At 43.3% G+C, this 21,921-nt stretch overlaps 1 protein-coding gene across 1 annotated transcript; it reads right to left on the bottom strand.

Annotated features, from left to right (window-relative positions):
- Positions 1–1,773: 1,773 nt before the first annotated feature.
- Positions 1,774–2,901, bottom strand: LOC126336784 (major royal jelly protein 1). The gene has a single exon (XM_050000802.1). It carries the CDS (start codon positions 2,899–2,901, stop codon positions 1,774–1,776), a length of 1,128 nt encoding a protein of 375 aa, XP_049856759.1.
- Between the last annotated feature and the right edge of the window lie 19,020 nt (positions 2,902–21,921).

Here is a 21,921-nt window from a genome sequence, read left to right as displayed (position 1 = left end):
AAACGTCAAGTGCAATGTTTCAACGGCCCGGGTAGTGTGAAACCTGTGGGTCAGTCTGGTAGGGGTGCTTTGTGGCTTAATAACTTCGAAAAGTCGTCCGTAACCGTGCACATTCATGAAACTGGTCACCCTTTAATGGAAGAAGACCTCACAACTGTGCACATAGACGATAAGGGCAGGAAAATGGATCTGCTAGAACAGCTTAAGATTAGGATACAAGGCGTGAAAAATTTAAATACATTCAATGAATGGCCTGCAGGTGATAACAAACAACTTCCTAAAAAGTTTTGTAGATTGTTTTAATACCTGTTTTTGGCTAACGACTTACAGTTACGCCGCTGACAGAGTATTCCTGATGAGATGTGAACTTCCAAGATTCCCGATAAGGTTTTGCATAACCTTTATTCGTTTGTATCTCTTTCATTTCTTTTTTACTGAGACGAAATATCACTCACGTTTCTTATTTGTTTGTATTTCCGGATGCGTCCTTCGTGGAAGTACACGGTTAGAGCACATGAATTGCTGTGACTAGAGCCTCCCGTCGTATAGACCGTTAGCCGGGTAGTAGTCTTTCGAGTTTACGCCACTTCGGCGACTGACGTGTCGATGGGGATGAAATGATGATGATTCGGACGACACAACACCCAGTCCCTGAGCCGAGAAAATCTCCGACCCAGCCGGGAATCGAACCCGAGCCCTTAGTATTGACACTGCCACGCTGACCGCTCAGCTACCTGTTGAAGTGAGCTGTCAGTACTCAGGGCGACATACGCCATTTCATTTTTGTTTATTTTATCAGCTGTACGGATAATGTGAAAGCACACCCTAAGAAGACACAGTTGAGAGGAAACTGACCACAAAACATTACTATTTTTATTTATATTTTTATCTTCATCGCTGATTGGCTGTCGTAGCATGGCTGTAGCTCCAAAATTGTGCAACTTGTGGTTATGTGGAAAATTTTTCTCCATTGGACATCCCGTACTGCAAATCTGACTTTATTGTTAGGCTGTTCCTCTACACCCAGTATATTGCCACGGCATCTTAAATGTCCGCTGCGTTCTATATCAATAAAATTATAAATCAAGTGGCTTACACATTGTTACTGGGTGATATGGTACGCTCAAGGATGAATGTAAAGAATGGTACAGGTTATTAAGAGGTAAAATATTTTTATTTTCTTTAGAATAGCTTACTTGCAGACATGTTCCTCCATTTTTATCTTTCTCGTTTACAAGTTCACATATGAATTCACAGAGAATAATCAAGTGTCCACTGAATTGTTAGTTTATTGAGAATTCGTACGTTGTATGAATAGTTCAACTGCACTCAACCTCTAGTTTAGGACTAGCTGGAGGAGGTATATACAACTGTGGTTGTCTTCCTTCAATTAAGAAAATGATAAATAAATACAATGTTGCACATACAGGTGAGTATTTAATTGCAGTGCCGCATTAAAAATGTTGTATCACTATGATTGTCTGTTTCGACTTCATTAATGTAGCTGAGAAACTGGTTAGGACATATCTCATACAAACTTCGCTGTAGGTTTATTGAAGCATATTTAGGCACTTGCATTCTCAGTTGAATACATGTGTGAGCGAAATATTGGTGTGTCGAGAAAGAGGTACTGCGTACAGGTTTCACCCGTCGGCTGCGGTCCGTCTTTGAGGGGTATCGAGATAATCGCCACGGCGTGGCACCAGCGCAGTATTGGAGGTGTCTTCGTCTGCGTCTGCTCGAGTCAGGCGGTGAGGCGGTGGGGTGGGGCGTTTATTCGCAGCCCTTGACGAGCGGGTGCAGGGAGACGGAGGCGCCGGCGCAGCCCACGGTGTTCTGGATGTAGTCCTGGAAGTTGCTCTCCAGCACCCACATGAGTCGCTTGTAGCCGGGCACCACCTGCGTGGCGAGGCGGCACTCGCCGGCCTGCTGCACCAGCATGAAGTTCTCTTCCTTGAAGCAGGTCTCCGTGTTCCACAGGTAGATCTCGCTGTCGCCCTTGTAGCGGAAGAAGAGGGCGGTGCCGCCGTCCGTCCCCAGGATGACCAGGTTGGTGGGCTTCGGGCCGACGTCGACGACGGTGCCGCGTGCGTTGCCGCGGCGCAGGTGCGCCGTCTTGATGGAGAAGAGCCGGCCGGAGGACAGGTAGGTGAAGTAGAGCACGGTGGTGCCGCACGGCTTGCGGACGAGCGCCAGGTAGAGCACGTCACGGCGCAGGCAGCCGTCGGTGACCGCCTTGGGCAGCACCACGCGGAAGCCGCGCCCGGCCGTCACGTCGAACACGATGATGGCGCGCGTAGCCGCGTCGCTCACGTAGATGAAGACGCGCCCGTCCTCGGCGTAGTCCACCACCAGGTACTGCAGCCGGCTGGCCGAGCACACCAGCCCGGACAGGTCGATCACCTTCACCACCTTGCCGGTCTTCACGTTGATGGCGACGATCTTGGGCGGGCAGCGCCGGATCGGTTGGTCCAGCGTGTTGACGATGCCGACGTCGAGCACCCAGAGGATGTCCTGCGGGTCGAGGAACAGGTCGACGACCGACTGCAGCGCCTGGCAGTTGCCCTCCTCCTGGAGGCTCCAGCAGGGGAAGGGGCTCAGCACCGCCTGGTGGTCCTTGCTCTTGAGCGACAGCTTGCCCAGCGTGAAGGGCACGCCCGGCTTGTAGCGCGGCGTCGCCACGATGGCCTCGTCCTTGAAGATCTGCACGCGCGTGGCGATGATGTTGCGCGACACGTAGCGGCCCGACGAGGCGTAGATGTTGCGCGTCGACGTGCACGGCCAGGCGAGGTGGGCGCCGTTCAGCGTGAACGTCAGCTCGGGCAGCAGCGACTTGTCGCAGGACGCCGCCACCAGGGACAGACCGGCGGCAGCCAGCAGCAGCCACGATAGGGACGTCATCTGCACAGCAGCGAGTCCACAAGTGTACGACCAGTTACGGCGAACGTGAGGGCCGTCCAGCGGCTACGTACAAGACACAGTCCCTCTCACAAGGCAAAAATTAAAAGACTTTTGAACATAACAGTTGGCCGGCCGAGGTGTTCTCTTGGTTCTAGGCGCGCAGTCCGGAAACGTGCGACTGCTACGGTCGCAGGTTCGAATCCTACCTCGGGCATAGATGTGTGTGGTGTCCTTAGATTCTAGGGGACTGATGACCACAGCAGTTGAGTCCCATAGTGCTCAGAGCCATTTGAACCATTTGAACATAACAGTACCTACATCTACTACAGCTCTGCATCTACATGACTACTCTGCAATTCACATTTAAGTGCTTGGCAGAGGGTTCATCGAACCACAATCATACTATCTCTCTACCATTCCACTCTCGAACAGCGCGCGGAGAAAACGAACACCTAAACCTTTCTGTTCGAGCTCTGATTTCTCTAGTTTTATTTTCATGATCTTTCGTACCTATGTAGGTTGGGCACAACAAAATACTTTCGCATTCGGAAGAGAAAGTTGGCGACTGAAATTTCGTAAATAGATCTAGCAGCAACGAAAAACGTCTTTGCTTTAATGACTTCCATCCCAATTCGCGTATCATATCTGCCACACACTCTCCGCTATTACGTAATAATACAAAACGAGCTGCTCTGTTTGCACCCTTTCGATGTCCTCCGTCAATCCCATCTGGTAAGGATCCCACACCGCGCAGCAATATTCTAACAGAGGACGAACGAGTGTAGTGTAAGATGTCTCTTTAGGGGACTTGTTGCATCTTCTAAGTGTCCTACCAATGAAACGCAACCTTTGGCTCGCCTTCCCCACAGTCTTATCTATGTGGTTTTTCCAGCTGAAGTTGTTCGTAATTTTAACACCCAGGTACTCGGTTGAATTGACAGCCTTCAGAATTGTACTATTTATCGAGTATTCGAATTCCAACGGATTTCTTTTGGAATTCGTGTGGATCACCTCCCACTTTTCGTTATTTAGCGTCAACTGCCACCTGCGACATCATACAGATATCTTTTCTAAATCGGTTTGCAACTGATACTGGTCTTTGGATGACCTTACTAGACGGTAAATTACAGCATCACCTGCGAAAAACTTAAGAGAACTGCTCAGATTGTCACCCAGGGCATTTATATAGATCAGGAACAACAGACGTCCCAGGACGCTTCCCTGGGGAACACCTGATATCACTTCAGTTTTACTCGATGATTTGCCGTCTATTACTACAAGCTGCGATCTTCCTGACAGGAAATCACGAATCAAGTCGCACAACTGAGACGATACCCCATAGGCCCGCAGCTTGATAAGAAGTCGCTTGTGAGGAACGGTGTCAAAAGCTTTCCGGAAATCTAGAAATACGGAATCAACTTGAGATCCCCTGTCGATAGCGGCAATTACTTCGTGCAAATAAAGAGCTAGCTGCGTTGCACAAGAACGATGTTTTCTGAAACCATGCTGATTACGTATCAATAGATCGTTACCTTCGAGGTGATTCATAATGTTTGAATACAGTATATGCTCCGCAAGCCACCCAACGGTATGTGGTGGAGGGCACTTTACGTGCCACTGTCATTACCTCCCTTTCCTGTTCCACTCCCGTACTGTTCGCGGGAAGAACGACTGCCGGAAAGTTTCCGTGAGCGCTCGAATCTCTCTGATTTTACATTCGTGATCTCCTCGGGAGGTATAAGTAGGGGGAAACAATATATTCGATACCTCAGCCAGAAAGGCAGCCTCTCGAAATCTGGACAGCAAGCTACACCCCGATACAGAGCGCCTCTCTTGCAGAGTCGGCCACTTGAGTTTGCTAAACACCTCCGTAACGCTATCACGGTTACCAAATAATCCTGTGACGAAACGCGCAGCTATTCTTTGGATCTTCTCTATTTCCTCCGTCAACCCGATCTGGTACGGATCCCACAATGATGAGCAATACTCACGTATAGGCCGAACGAGTGTTTTGTAAGCCACCTCCTTTGTTGGCAGACTACATTTTCTAAGGACTCTCTCAATGAACCTCAACATGGCACCCTCCTTACCAACAATTAATTTTATATCATCATTCCACTTCAAATCGTTCCGTACGCATACTCCCAGATATTTTCCAGTAGTAACTGCTTCCAGCGTTTGTTCCACTATCATATAATCATACAATGAAGGATCCTCCTTTCTATGTAATCGCAATACATTACATTTGTCTATGTTAAGTGCCAGTTCCCACTTCCTGCACCAAGTGCCTATCCGCTGCAGACCTTCCTGCATTTCGCTGCAATTTTCTTATGCTGCAACTTCTCTGTATACTACAGCATCATTCGCGAACTCCCGACATTATCTAATAGGTCATTTACATATATTGTGAAAACCAATGGTCCCATAACACTCCCCTGTAGCACGCCAGAGGTTACTTTAACGTCTGTAGACGTCTCTCCATTAAGAACAACATGCTGTGTTCTGTTTGCTAAAAACTCTTCAATCCAGCCACACAGCTGGTCTGATATTCCGTAGGCTCTTACTTTGTTTATCAGGCGACAGTGCGGAACTGTATCGAACGCCTTCCGGAAGTCAACGAAAATGGCATCTACCTAGGAGCCTGTATCTAATATTTTCTGGGTCTCATTAACAAATAAAGCGAGTTGGGTCTCACACGATCGCTGTTTCCGGAATCCATGTTGATTGCTACAGAGTAGATTCTGGGTTTCCAAAAACGACATGATACTCGAGCAAAAAACATGTTCTAAAATTCTACAACAGATCGACGTCAGAGATATAGGTCTATAGTTTTGCGCATCTGCTCGACTACCCTTCTTGAAGACTGGGACTACCTGTGCTCTTTTCCAATCATTTGGAACCTTCCGTTCCTCTGCAGACTTGCGGTACACTGCTGTTAGAAGGGGGGCAAGTTGTTTCGCGTACTCTGTGTAGAATCGATCTGATATCCCGTCAGGTCCAGTGGACTTTCCTCTGTTGAGTGATTCCAGTTGCTTTTCTATTCCTTGGACACTTATTTCGATGTCAGCCATTTTTTGGTTCGTGAGAGGATTTAGAGAAAGAACTGCAGTGCGGTCTTCCTCTCTGAAACAGCTTTGGAAAAAGGTGTTTAGTATTTCGGCTTTACGCGTGTCATCCTCTGTTTCAATGCCATCATCATCCCAGAGTGTCTGGATATGCTGTTTCGATCCACTTACTGATTTAACGTAAGATCAGAACTTCCTAGGATTTTCTGTCAAGACGGTACATTGTTTACTGGGCGGCCATCCATAGCCAAACTTTTACATGTTGAATAAAAACCACCGCGGCTGCTATAAATCCTTTATTACGAGGGTAATCCCAAAAGTAATGTGCCCTATTTTTTTATAAATACATAGACCTGTTTATTTCTTCAATGGTTTACATAAGTTTATAGCTTGAACATTTAGCTATTTTTCGATCTAATCGCCGGCCGGCGTGGCCGAGCGGTTCTAGGCGCTATAGTCTGGAACCGCGTGACCGCTACGGTCGCAGGTTCGAATCCTGCCTCGGGAATGGATGTGTGTGATGTCCTTAGGTTGGTTAGCTTTAAGTAGTTCTAAGTTCTAGGGGACTGATGACCTAAGGACATCACACACATCCATGCCCAAGGCAGGACTCGAACCTGCGACCATAACGGTCGCGCGGTTCCAAACTGAAGCGCCTAGAACTGCTCGGCCACACCCGCCGGCGACAGACAGTTGTCTTGAATTTTAGATTATGAATACGTTAAACGAATAAAGTAAAATTCATAGAACGGACTTTCTAATGTACATCATTTGCAAAGGCTGACTGAGGACCTAAAAGAGTTCTAATAGTACTCAAACTGGGCCGAGAAATAGTCAGAGGCAAACCGACGCAGAAGAAGACAGCTTTCTTCGAAAGAAGACTTGTCTAAAGTTTGATATTATCACCGAAGTCGCGAAGAGGCACATAAGGTTCACAGCTTTCTATGCAATGTGACAGCTGTTGAACTGCTTGCAAAGTAGCGCTACTGAATGGTGGTACAGGGAAGTGGGCAAGAAAAGAGTGACGTCAAGAGATCGTAGAAACTATATGAGTGGAAAGAGGTGCGAAAAATTTTCCAGTATAGGTGCACTTGAGGGGTTCTGCTCCTAGGTGTCCGATGTAATTCTTCATGGACGGCTAAAACTGCCCAGGAGACAAGGATGTACAAGTTATTGAGGGCGTGAGTTACAAAGCGCATGCGCAGATGAAGGGATCGGCACAGCCTAGAGAAATAGTGAAGAATCAAACTACTCTTACGACTGGTTACACCAAAATTAAAATGGACAAATAAAATTATTTTGATGCTCTAATGTGTTACTCATAAGGAGAAGTACCGCTTCTTGTGTGTTTTGATGATGGACAGTGCATACTGACAAAAGTGATGCTCACCCTCTATTTAGACCAAGTAGATAAGTTTGCCCTAAACGATATTTACTACGAGTCGGGCAATTTTATAGCTGATTCAGATTATTACTTCTCTTTTACGTTTCCAGAAAATCACGCCCACCTCGACGGTTCCGATGAAAAGGAACACAAATGATAGACCTATTATGGCCAAGTCAAACGTCTGAGATTGCATCAATATCTTCAACATATTTTGCTGATGCAATGTCATTGGCGTATCTTCACTGAGGTATATTTCATCATCATTTCCGCACTTACATAGTACAATGGGGAAACGCTGATGACTGATTTAACATTCATCCCAATCCAGAGCTTGGGCACGATGTCTATTTTCAGAAGATGAATTAGACGGCTGGTGGCAAAGAAAAAAATGTGGAGTGTGGATAAAGCCAATTTTTCACTAGCTGAAGTAGGGCAGTACATTTTTCAAACTTTAACCTCTGTCCAGCAGTTTATTACACTTCCTTGGTCCCGTTTTAAATAATGACATTAACTTCATATGTGCTACAGCTTTTTTTGTAAAATTTCAAAAGCTGCTCTGGAAAATTAATGTTTTTCAAAATGCGAAAAGAGCTGTCAAGGTACAAAATGATCATGTGGCTAACAACAAATATTATATTGAAATTTAAAAGGATTAAAATCAAGAAAATGTTGTCAGTATTGCATACAATCGTCTGGATGTTACATTATTACTATACTAATCACCAATAATCAGTAACTGCAATTAAATTAAGAAGTATTAACAGAAACCAGATACAAGTTAAATACATTTTGATGTAGAAGCTATTGGAAACCAAAAGAAATTTCTATTTTTAAGACAGATAACATTATTAATACAGTAAAGAAACTCAGTTCATTTGCAAGTATCACGTGTTCCGTCTTCTTTATAAGACTGACTAAGAATGGCTTAACTCTCCACAGGCTAAATTAACCCTTCTAAAAAAATATATACCCTTTTTCACCATGAAAGACGGTACCAGAAGACAGCAATATATTCCAAACAACATTAAAATTATGTACAGTAATTACACGTGCAGAACGCTGCAGAAAATACGTCATGTCTAACAGCAACAAAAAATGTAGAAAATGCTTATGGCAGACTCTCATTCGTTCATGTGATTGTAAAATCAGTCACTAGACTGCATACCGACCAAACAATGACCTGCTTTCCTCAGCACACCATCATCTAAGTACAACCACACTCCCCTACGCATTCGCGATGTACTGTTTCCGATGTTTCAGTGGATGACGATGTCAGTTCAGCCCAGGTGCTCAGCTGCCAGTATAAATTCTACAACAGATTTCAAGCGATGCCGCCTGATGGTTGTATATATTGTCATATTTAGACAAACTTCACTGGCGTTCGGAGGGGTGTACGTAGCATCTCCTTTACAAGTAGGAGAACATTTTCTCGCAACTTAATTTGTTTCCGTTACCGTCTTGCGCCAAAATCTTATATAACCAAAGACTGGGCCAGTGGAGTTCGTCAGAATGCTCAGTCGGTGAGTGGCAGATCACTTTTCTTTTTCTTTTTTCGTGTGAAAGGCAGGATGCCAGCACGAAAAGAAAGCTAGAACTTTTTGGGACGGCCGCCAGGAAGCAGTAAAGAGCACACATGCTCAACTTTCTTCCATCCGTCTCGGCACATTCTCACCGTCGTGTGCATGCATAATCCCCTCGCGAAATGCGACACTCTCTTCCCTTACGTAAGCCGACTACACATAACCTCATTTCTACTTGGGAAACGGAAACATTGTCTTAGTACTAAAAAACCGTCAAGTTGATACGTGTTGCGAAATCTTTACTGAGCAGTATATGTTTGCATAGGGTACTTGAATGAGGCGTTCTAACCTCGTAAACGCGGGTATACTGCTTCCAACAAAACCATGATGCACTGCGATGTTTAAGACAAGTTCAACATTCACGACAACAATATGCATTAATTTTTCTTCCGAAATGAAAGATTACATAAACCCACATCAGGACGAAAACAAGAGAGAGTTTGTGGATTTACAAATTACATGTCAAGACAAATAGAGATTGTGAAACGTCCCCTTAGAAAAATTATGAATGACTGTGCTGGTGAATCTCTTACGTTATTTGATACAAAAGACAGATGAGTAAAACTGAACGAACTCAGACATTTCTCTCTTTACTTATTCTGATCAACACTAAACTGACACACAATATTTTTAGCGCAACGCAGTCTGACTTTCAACAATCCCTACAAAAGAATGGCCCTGACTAACAATAACCTAACCTTTCATGAATCACTTACCTCACAAAAATCTTCGTTACTCGAACTACTGCAATACAGCGAGTGCCAATACTGGCAGCTAAATAAAAGATTCTATCTACGGAAGGCACTAACTACTGATAGGCATAGTTAGCAAATGAAAGATTATGACACAGAACAAACAATGTATTTACCTTAATAATGTTCAAAAGTCATCATATATCATTCGCTCTCAAAATTCTGCCATCTCTCTACCCACATCTACCACTGCTGGCGGCTCACCCCCAACTGCACAACGCTACACGCTGTCCATACCCAACTGCCCACCAAAACAATACCATCCAGCCACAGACTGCACACAGCACAGTCAGTGATTTTCATTCAGAGCACTACGTGGCGTTACCAACATAAAAACCTAAATAGCCTACTTACAAGTGTGGTATTAACTAATACGTGGTGCAGCTTGCCGTTAGCGCCATATTTAACGAACTTTAAAATGTTTTACGCATTTTCGTTATAAAAATTGAAACTGTCCAGGTAATTTCTGAAAAATTATTTTAGATAATGGACAAGTCTCCGACGAGTATTTTCATGCATCACCTCACGATTCGCTAATGGTGCGTGGGAAGAACTGTCGATAAGATTCCGAATGAGCTGTAATTTCTCTGATTTTTCTCAACGTGGTAATTTCACGAGACGAATTTGAGAGGAAGCAGTCAGTTCCTCGACTTTTGTTGGAAAGTGCACTCTGGGAACATCAATTCTAAATCTGTCCGTGATGTATTACGCCTCTTTTGTTGCGTCTGCCCGAAGAGTTTGTTGGGTTTCTCCGCTACGCTCTCATGCTTACTACCTCTGCAAGTCAATCAGCTTCGGTGACGTCTCGTGAGTCTTTCGCTAATGACGTTTCCACATCTGGATTGCTTATAAGGACAAAATAACAGAAGGGAACAGAAGAAGATGATTCTTAGATTTCCGATGATTTGAAAATGTTGCAGACATGCTGAACGATCTCCATAAAAGACTCTGTACGGAACTGTATCATACATAATATCAAAGGATACGTTTAAAATTACAAGATCTGGTTAGGGCGAAAGATTCTAAGAAGGTAGCACTAATTCCCTCCGGAATAAGAGGTAGGAAACAACTCGACAGAGCAGAGATTTCGTATTCGTCATGCTTTTTTTCCGTTTTATGGAGCTATCTACGTCAACGATACTAAAGCATGAAGCGAGTCACTGCGTACATAGCTCAAAGAACGCAAGTTACAAAGAAGTGATTTGCTGTAGTCTCCACTACGTTTCAGTCCACTCGCGTAGGTGAGTGGACAGCGCGGCCAACTGCCATGTGAAAGACCCTGAGTCGATTCCCGGTACTGCCAGTGCATTTTCGTTGGCTGGAGGACAGCAACGGGATGCACTCAGAGTCGTGAAGCCAACTGAGGATCCACGTGGCCGAGTAGTAGCGGCTGCAGGTCATGAAAACTGACAACAGCTGGGAGAGCGGTGTGAAGACTCTGCGCCCCTCCTTACCGCACCCAATGACGTAATTCGCGGGAGATAACATGGCCATCGGTTGGCACCCAAGGGCCCACCAGGGCCTGTGGATGAAGTTCACGTTTACTTTTTACTTCTTTTAGTAAGCAATGGATGTGCATTAAGAGGTTACAATATGGATCTTCCTGAAAGGGAACTGAGACCTGAACATGTATTCTGCGTTTTCTAAGGCAAATCTGTTTGAAATTGTCAGGGATGTGAGCAGTAGTAGTGATAGTAAGTTCGATTATTACTTGTATTTTACTGTCAGTCTCCTTACTACTCACTTTAAAAAAATCCAGTGTCAGTTTCTATATGTGTTCTGCCTCGTGTTGGTAGATGTCAACTGCCTTGCCGCAGTGGTAACATCGGTTATCGTCAGATCACCGAAGTTAAGCGCTGTCTGACTGGGCTAGCACCTGGAACGGTGACCGTCCGGTTTGCCGAGCGCTGTTAGCAGGCGCGGTACACTCAGCCCTTATGAGCCAAACTGAGGAGCTACTTGACTGAGAAGTAGCGGCTCCGGTCTCGTAAACTGGCAACGGTCTGGCGAGCGGTGTGCTGGCCACGTGCCCCTCCATATCCGTATCTGCATCTGGTGACGCCCTTTGGCTGAGACGATGACACGACGGCCGGTCGGTACCGTTGAGCCATCCAAGGCCTGTTCGAACGGAGTTTAGTTTAGTAGATAGATGATGGTGTCTATATTCGTCTGGATCGTATGCACGATAATTCAATTTTTCCCATGTGAGCTGTAAAAGAAACTTAAGAAAGCGATACAAATGGTAACTGGTATCACATACACCATTCCTATCTCTGACGCCGTCCGATAACTGTATAATTATCGGAAACCACTGACGAAGTATTTCTTCTTCGGAAAAGTTCATACTATGACCTCTTAATGTATGTTCATTCCCTGTTAAGACGCTATATACAATATGGAATATCAGTTCTTCAGGCCTCACCTGCACTTTTTTTGAAATACTTTCATACTGTGTATTATACGTGCAGTGATTCTTTCCGTGTGGTAACGTCTTTAGCTCAGACGATCCCACATGGCTTGCGAAAATATACGAAGAAAAAATATAGCTGAATTTCCCCACCTACAATTCGGTAGGAGGAAATCATATAAGCATATGTCCTTGGAATCCACTAGGGAAACGGGTCCTTCGATAATTTGCTTCTAAAACTCGCGTTAAAGTAGACGGCTTTTATAAAAAAAAAAGAGAGAGAGAGAGAGAGAGAGAGAGAGAGAGAGAGAGAGAGAGAGAGGAAGCCTTTCAACTTACATTTGTAAATACAGATTTTGAGATTTAAACAGCAAATATTATCTAACCTGATTAAACCAATATAAATGCATATCATCAGATTACATATAGCTCTGTTAACAAATCTTAGAAGCATTACAAAAATGAAATACTTAACCACCATTTTTTATCAAAACAGTTTACGTACATTCTGGGGTTACTCAACAACTAAAATTATCAGCCAACTCTTGTATAGCAACGCGCTGGTAAAACAAAAAACATCTTCACCTTGCTTAGATGAAGACTTCTGCTTCGAAGTTCAACAATATTGAGATACCTACATTAATCTAACACTTGGTGCCTTGACACAGCACACCACGATAACTGCCTGCTCCATCATCTTTCCCTCACAGACAGCTGCCTACCACTGAGCTCTCTTACTCCAACACTATAATCATCTCAGCCCAGAAGCAGTATCTTATACAAATGTGCCTCAGTATACGCCTTTCAATTTCACCATTCATATTTTTAACTTATGTTGTGAATCTATTAAAAACGACATCAGCAGAACAACGTACGCTCTTCGATACTATTATTATTTAAGCGTATATCTTTTTCTGTCTCATGTTTGGTAAATGAACATGACCCTCCTTCTGACAGGGAACGTTTAATTAGGTACAAATTGTACGAGAGAGAGTAGGAAATGCTGTAGGTGGTGCCAGCCTCTTTGATGTCACCCTGCACAAATTTTCCTAGACAAACGACGTCTTCTGGAAATGCACAAAATTACTAAAGAATATGATGTTTCATAAAAAAACACAGAGGAAATGATCAAAGTAAATACGAATTAAACGTTAGTGGTGGTGAAAGTCATAGAGATGGTGAAGACAACAGTGTTTAGTTTTTGCATGAGATGCTAAGCAGCGAAATTCTACGAAAGCTGGAGTATATCTTTGGCCGTACAACAGAAGCCTACGAATCGTTATTTCCGCGCATTGTTCGTCTAGGGAACTGCGTGGATCAAACAATAGATACTGCACGTCACGCTATGTTATGGCATAATATGACGAACGTAATCAAGTAAAACTAGAAATTCGGGGCATATAATAATAAAATTTGTTTTTCCTGGCGAAAAGGTACGTAAAGGAATTATCTAATTTCATCCAATAGGTTTGTTCCTAAATCATGTTCAGAAGATGAAAATGTGCTACTAATGAACGGCGTCATGGAAAGAGGTTATAAGATGAATATAAACGAAAGTAAAACTTGAGTATTGGAACATAGCTAACTTAAGTAAGTCGAAGCACTTGAGATGAGACGCTAAAAGTGGTTGTTCAGTTTTGCCATTCTGATAGCAAGATAGCTGATGATAGAATCAGATACGATATAAAAATAAGGACTGAAAATAATAAGAAAAGCATTTGTATACATCCAATATAAATTTACGTATTTGGAGTGTAAGCACACGTACACCATAAACAGTTCAGACGAAAAGAGAATAGAGGATTTTGATATGTGGTACAGTAGGAGAGTACTGAAGATTAGACTGGTAAATCGTATAACTAATTATGAAATACCCAGTAGAATCGGGAAGAAAAGAAATTTATGCCACAGCATCACTAAAAGTAGGGATCCGTTAACAAGACGATCCCGAAGCCTGAATAGATGTTTAATTTTCTGATAGGAGGAGTGTTGTGAGTGTGGTGGGTGGCGGGAGTTATATGTAGGAGAATAGGGCTCGAACGCACTAAGCAGGATCAAATAACTCTAGGTTGCAATCATTACGCAGCGATGAATGCACAGAATAGACTAGTGTGGAGATATATGTAAAATCAGTCTTCATTTAAAAAGAATGGAAGAAACACGGATTAGAAAGAAAATTTTTAATTACGTTAGTAAGCTGAAAAAACAGTAGGGTGGATAGAAGCAGTAAAGAAACACGCCAACAAAATATGTGGTACGGAAGAAATAATACGTGACAGGAATCACTTCAGGCTACTGATAGAAAACGCAAACTATGAAGAAGATGAGCCGAAACCTCGACCCAAGAGAGTGTGGACAGATGAGCAGACACGAGCAGTTGGCGAGAAAATGATGAAGTACTGGGAAGAACAGAAGAAAAAGAAGCACCGCAGGTCTTAAGTTGTATGCGGTTCATAGCTGGCCAAACCCACAAATAAAAAAAATTGGTCTTCATCTTGAGGACCACAGCAACAGTGAAACTTGAATGGGCGATTGAAACGGTATACGAAACATGAATGTGATCAGACTCGTCACAGACTTGCGTCAGAGAGGAAATGCGCTCCAGGCAGCGCCTGTGGTGGCTGTACGTACCTCGGTACCCCTTTCGGTGATGGACGTTTTTGGACGGACCGCTGGAGGCCGAAGTGTACCGGCGTTGGGGCCGTCGCTCCCTTTATACGCCGCCCCCGCGGCCGAGTTTTGCCACCGCTGCACAACAAGCGGCATTGTTGACAGAAGCCGGCCGCGCTTGGCCAACGCGCTGGCCGCGCGCACCCGATGTCCGCCAGCCCCAGGCATCTGCGAAGCGCACTCCGCCTCGCACCGCGCCTGACCAGACCCACACCTGGAATCGTGTCTCCGAAGTTAGAGCCTGTAAACGCCGAAATTAACTGTCGATTGTAACTGTCAATTAACCGTCACAAAAATTCGATCTCCCCAAAAGCAATCGCTTTCTTTTATGATATTTTCCTTATCGATCACATTTTTATTTATTTTTTAAACTACGAGGAAGACCGGAGCGCATTTACATTGATTTATTTTCAGATTTTTTAAAATGTTTTGGTCAGATTTATCGTGTTTAAAATTGTTTGCTCTTATAAACCTAATTATTCAAGATGTTGTTGTTGTGGTCTTCAGTCCTGAGACTGGTTTGATGCAGCTCTCCATGCTACTCTATCCTGTGCAAGCTTCTTCATCTCCCAGTACCTACTGCAACCTACATACTTCTGAATTTGCTTAGTGTATTCATCTCTTGGTCTCCCTCTACGATATTTACCCTCCACACTACCCTCCAATACTAAATTGGTGATCCCTTCATGCCTCAAAATATGTCCTACCAACCGATCCCTTTTTCTGGTCAAGTTGTGCCACAAACTTCTCTTCTACCGAATCCTATTCAATACTTCCTCATTAGTTATGTGATTTACCCATCTAATCTTCAGCATTCTTCTGTAGCACCACATTTCGAAAGCTTCTATTCTCTTCTTGTCCAAACTATTTATAGTCCATGTTTTACTTCCATACATGGCTACACTCCATACAAATACTTTCAGAAATGACTTCCTGACACTTAAATCTATACTCGATGTTAACAAATTTCTCTTCTTCAGAGACGCTTTCCTTCCCATAGCCAGTCTGCATTTTATATCCTTTCTACTTCGACCATCATCAGTTATTTTGCTCCCCAAATAGAAAAACTCCTTTACTACTTTAAGTGTCTCATTTCCTAATCTAATTCCCTCTGCAGCACCCGACTTAATTCGACTACATTCCAGTATCCTCGTTTTGCTTTTGTTGATTTTCATCTTATATCCTCCATCCAATACACTATCCATACCATTCAACTGCTCTTCCAAGTCCTTTGCTGTCTCTGACAGAACTACGATGTCATCGGCGAACCTCAAAGTTTTTATTTCTTCTCCATGGATTTTAATACCTACCCCGAATTTTTCTTTTGTTTCCTTCACTGCTTGCTCAATATACAGATTGAATAACATCGGGGAGAGGCTACAACCCTGTCTTACTCCCTTCCCAACATCTGCTTCACTTCCATGTCCCTCGACTCTTATAACTGCCATCTGGTTTCTGTACAAATTGTAAATAGCCTTTCGCTCCCTGTATTTTACCCCTGCCATCTTTCGAATTTGAAAGAGAGTATTCCAGTCAACATTGTCAAAAGCTTTCTCCAAGTCTACGAATGCTAGAAACGTAGGTTTGCCTTTCCTTAATCTTTCTTCTAAGATAAGTCGGAAGGTCAGTATTGCCTCACGTGTCCAACATTTCTGCAGAATCCAAACTGATCTTCCGCAAGGTCCGCTTCTACCAGTTTTTCCATTCGTCTGTAAAGAATTCGTGGTAGTATTTTGCAGCTGTGTCTTATTGAACTGATAGTTCGGTAATTTTCACGTCTGTCAACACCTGCTTTCTTTGGGATTGGAATTATTATATTCTTCTTGAAGTCTGAGGGTATTTCGCCTGTCTCATAAATCTTGCTCACCAGACGGTAGAGTTTTGTCATGACTGGCTCTCCCATGGCCGTCAGTAGTTCTAATGAAATGTTGTCTACTCCCGGGGCCTTTTTTCGACTCACGTCTTTCAGTGCTCTGTCAAACTCTTCCCGCAGTATTGTATCTCCCATTTCATCTTCATCTGCATCCTCTTCCATTTCCACTACATCGCCCTTGTATAAACCTTCTACATACTCCTTCCACCTTTCCGCCTTCCCTTCTTTGCTTAGAACTGGGTTTCCATCTGAGCTCTTGATATTCATACAAGTGGCTCTCTTTTCTCCAAAGGTCTCTTTAATTTTACTGTAGGCAGTATCTATCTCACCCCTAGTGAGATAAGCCTCTACATGCTTACATTTGTCCTCTAGCCATCCCTGCTTAGCCATTTTGCACTTCCTGTCGATCTCGTTTTTGAGACGTTTGTAATCCTTTTTGCCTGCTTCACTTACTGCATTTTTATATTTTCTCCTTTCATCAGTTAAATTCAATATTTCTTCTGTTACCCATGGATTTCTACTAGCCCTCGTCTTTTTACCTACTTGATTATCTGCTGCCTTTACTACTTCATCCCTCAAAGCTACCCATTCTTCTTCTGCTGTATTTCTTTCCCCTGTTTCTGTCACTTGTTCCCTTATGCTCTCCCTGAAACTCTGTACAACTTCTGGTTCTTTCAGTTTATCCAGGTCCCATCTCCTTAAATTCCCACCTTTTAGCAGTTTCTTCAGTTTTAATCTACAGTTCATTACCAATAGATTGTGGTCAGAGTCCACATCTGCCCCTGGAAATGTCTTACAATTTAAAACCTGGTTCCTAAATCTCTGTCTTACCATTATATAATCTATCTGATACCTTTTAGTATCTCCAGGGTTCTTCCATGTATACAACCTTCTTTCATGATTCTTAAACCAAATGTTATCTATGATTAAGTTGTGCTCTGTGCAAAATTCTACCAGGCGGGTTCCTCTTTCGTTTCTTAGCCCGAATCCATATTCACCTACTTCGTTTCCTTCTCTCCTTTTTCCTACTGCCGAATTCCAGTCACCCATGACTATTAAATTTTCATCACCCTCACTATCTGAATAATTTCTTTTATTTCATCATACATTTCTTCAATTTCTTCGTCATCTGTAGAGCTAGTTAGCATATAAACTTGTACTACTGTAGTAGGTGTGGGCTTCGTATCTATCTTGGCCACAATAATGCGTTCACTATGCTGTTTGTAGTAGCTAACCCGCATTCCTATTTTCCTATTCATTATGAAACCTACTCCTGCGTTACCCCTATTTGATTTTGTGTTTATAACCCTGTAGTCACATGACCAGAAGTCTTGTTCGTCCTGCCACCGAACTTCACTAATTCCCACTATATCTAACTTTAACCTATCCATTTCTCTTTTTAAATTTTCTAACCTACCGGCCCGATTAAGGGATCTGACATTCCACGCTCCGATCCGTAGAAAGCCAGTTTTCTTTCTGCTGAAAGCGACATCCTCTTGAGTAGTCCCCGCCCGGCGATCCGAATGGGGGACTATTTTACCTCCGAATATTTTACCCAAGAGGACGCCATCATTATTTAATTATACAGTGTAGCTGCATGCCCTCGGGAAAAATTACGGCCGTAGTTTCCCCTTGCTTTCAGCCGTTCGCAGTACCAGCACAGCAAGGCCGTTTTGGTTATTGTTACAAGGCCAGATCAGTCAATCATCCAGACTGTTGCCCTTGCAACTACTGAAAAGGCTGCTGCCCCTCTTCAGGAACCTCACGTTTGTGTGGCCTCTCAGCAGATACCCCTCCGTTGTGGTTGCACCTACGGTACGGCTATCTGTATCGCTGAGGCACGCAAGCCTCCCCACCAACGGCAAGGTCCATGGTTCATGGGGGGAAGGATTATTCAAGTATAACTGAGTATTTACACCTCTGACTCAACATTACATTTCAGAGTGCAAAACAATTTTACGTAGGCTGCAATGCATGAACCTTCCCGGATATGGGGCATGTATACGTACCTATGTGGTCACATTTACGCATATCCTAGAACACAATAATTAATAAACAAAACACACTAATAAACTCTTCAAAGCCGGTCGTTGTGTCCGAACGGTTCTAGGCGCTTCCGTTTTGAACCGCATGACCGCTACGGTCGCAGCTTCGAATCCTGCCTCGGGCATGGATGTGTGTGATGTCCTTAGGTTAGTTAGGTTTAAGTAGTTCTAAGTTCTAGGGGATTGATGACCTCAGCTATTAAGTCCCATAGTCCTCAGAGCCATTTGAACCATTTTGAGCGTAATTTGGCTTTCATAGAAGTTTGAATCTTAATTAATGATCTGTTCGTCGTCACTGTCGCAGTTGCAATTCATGCACTCAAAAAATAATTCGTATCCTGTGGCACAATCGTAGTAAGTACATCTTTTAAGTCTACGCCAGTGGAGTCCGTGCCTGATTTACTTTTCGTTGTTTGTATCGTTTTAAGCAATAAATACAAACGAAACTTACATCCTCTTCATTAGAACCCGGGACGTGATAAAAGAAAGCAAGCAGAACTGGATGGGGGCGCTTATTTACATACGCTTTGGAAGAGATATTTTGTGAGAGAAGACTGAGACGAAGGAGTAGATACAAGATGACAGATAGAGAAGTTGAAACCAAGCGGACCTGAAAAGCATAGCAGCAGACATGAGAACATAGAGAAATATGACATGAAAACCTGCCTTTGGGATGTACAGTAATCATTCATTTGGAAACTACACAGTAACTCCTTTCAGATTACACAAATGTACCTTGTAAAGTAGAATAATCTTCTGAAACCGAAAATATATGTATCTGTTCTCGATGATAAAAGCTATGCTCCCAAGGAGATTCAATATTTGAGTAACACAATTCACTCACCAAGTATAAAAGCACAAATAATTATGTTCTTCACACTAAGAGCTTCAGTAAACTGGTGCCGTGAAGTGAGAGCCCTTAGTGGATGACGGTACTCATCTTCCCTTGTCGGTAGGGCTCTAGCAAGCATGGTTCCCGAAAAAAGTACTGTCCGTAAATGTGCCGTGCAGCGGTCTCCCCTACGCCTCTACCCCTTTCAATGTAAGTCATCATCAAAATCGCAGTAAATGAAAGATGACACAATATGTCTCCTCTGTGCTAATACGAGGGTAATTCAATTATTATCCTAAAAGTAGTTTTAAAATTTCGTTGTACTGAAACAGGAAACTTACAAGATCATCATTTTTCTACATAGTTTCCTTGCGTTTCAGCGCACTTGGTCCATCGTTGTATAAAGTTTCCTGATGCCCTCATAAAAGAAGGCTCTCGGTTGAGAAGCGAACCAGGAATGCACCGTTTCTTTCACTGTTCGTCAGAGGCAAGTCGACAGCCCCTTAATGCCTGTTTGAGTGGACCAAACAAGTGATAGTCAAAAACGGACAAGATCGGGGCTATATGCAGGATGATCCAGTACTTCAGATTTGAGTTTCTGGAGCGTTTCAGCAGTGAGGACAGCAGTAAGCGGACGTGTATTGGCGTGCAACAACACAACACCTTCTGACAGCAATCCTCGGCGTTTGCTTCGAATTGCAGGCTTTAGCCTGGCAATAAGCATCTCACTGTAACGTACACTATGGAATGTTGTGCCCCTTTCCCCATAATGTTTCAGTACTCGACCTTGTGGTCCCAAACAACCGTATGCATCAGTTTTCCTGTGGACAGTCAGGTCTTGAACTTTTTCTTGCACGGGAAATTTGGATGTTTCCATTCCATACTCTGCCGATTACTCTCCGGCTCGTAATGATGGATCCATGTTTCGTTACCAGTAATGATCCTGTCTAAGAAGTTGTCCCCTTCGTTACCACAGCCATCCAAATGTTTTTCGCGGATGTCCAAGCGCGTTTGTTTAAGCAACTGTGTGAGTTGTTTTGGGACCAATCTTGCTCAAACTTTATGAAACCCAAGTCTGTTGTGGATGATTTCGTAGGCAGAACCATGACTAATTTGCAGACCATGTACCACTTCGTTAATAGTTAATCGTCTGTCTAACAGAATCATTTCACGCGAACGCTCAATGGTTTCTTCATTTGTGGCGGTAAACGATCGTCCGGCTCCTTCATCGTGCGTAACATTTATGCGACCATTTCGGAATTTCTCAGTCCATTCGTAGACACTCCGTTCCCGTACTGTACCGAAAGTCTTGGGTGAATTTCGGCCGCTGGTACGCATTCCGACGACAAAAAACGGATCACTGAACGTTGCTCTTCTTTAGTGCAAATAGACAGCGGAGCAGCCATGATTGACAGTACGGCAGCGATAGCGAAACTAACCTAGCAGCTTGAAAATTGCAAAGGTATAACAACAAATCAACAAAGCATGCGTTATCAAGGTAAAACAAAATATAACTAGATTGCGAATGGTAACTGACTTACGCTCGTACATGGTACGATTATTTAAGGGAATTTGACGACATATTTTGCATGAACACCAATTGAATGCCATTCTGATGACGGCGTAAAGGCGTCAATGTGTACAGTCACGAAAATTTCGGCTAAATCACAGAATTACATTAAATCGTGGCGTAATGACTATGGAATCGTATAATGATTGTCACCGATCGACAAAAATGATAATTTTTTTCTATGTTCACTACTCGTTGGGACTCTCAATTTGTTCCTTAGACACGATCTCAGTATAAACAGTTTTCAGACTGAGATGCTGAACTGGCGCGTGAAGTAAAAACAAATAATGATGAAAATGTTTGATTTAGTCTGAAGTACTAAGTCTGTTACCTAAATAATGACAGTGTTACTTTATGCGGATTGAATGCTCGTCCTATGAATGTCTTCCACATAAGAATATGCCTTTTATTTGCTTATAATTCCGTGTAATTGATGAAACAGTTAATGTTTAATCTACGAAGGCGTGCTAAAAAGTAATGCTTCCGATTTTTTATGTGAAAACTCTTAACGCTTTTTAAATCAAACAAACGTTATTAATATTCTACATCTCTATTCTCCATGTCTACATATTTATTTCTCAATATAGCGCCCTTGTGAGGAGTACATTTCTCTCGAAGATAGACCAGTTTGTTGATATCGCCACTGTAGAATGTTTGACTTCGTTGATGGAACCACAACTTAACCTCTGCTGCCCCGCTTCATCCGTGTCGAAGTGCTGTTCTCGAAGATATTTTTTAGTTTTGGGAAACAGATGACAATCTCATGTGGCCAAGTCTGAACTGTACGGAGGATGATCGATGACAGTGAACCCAAGGCGCTGGACTGTTGCAGATGTCTC

The sequence above is a fragment of the Schistocerca gregaria genome, chromosome 2 (assembly GCF_023897955.1).
Source record: "Schistocerca gregaria isolate iqSchGreg1 chromosome 2, iqSchGreg1.2, whole genome shotgun sequence".
NCBI classification, from domain to species: Eukaryota; Metazoa; Arthropoda; class Insecta; order Orthoptera; family Acrididae; genus Schistocerca; species Schistocerca gregaria.
Note: the sequence above shows the minus strand (reverse complement) of the source record. Positions and strands in the feature narration are given on the sequence as shown.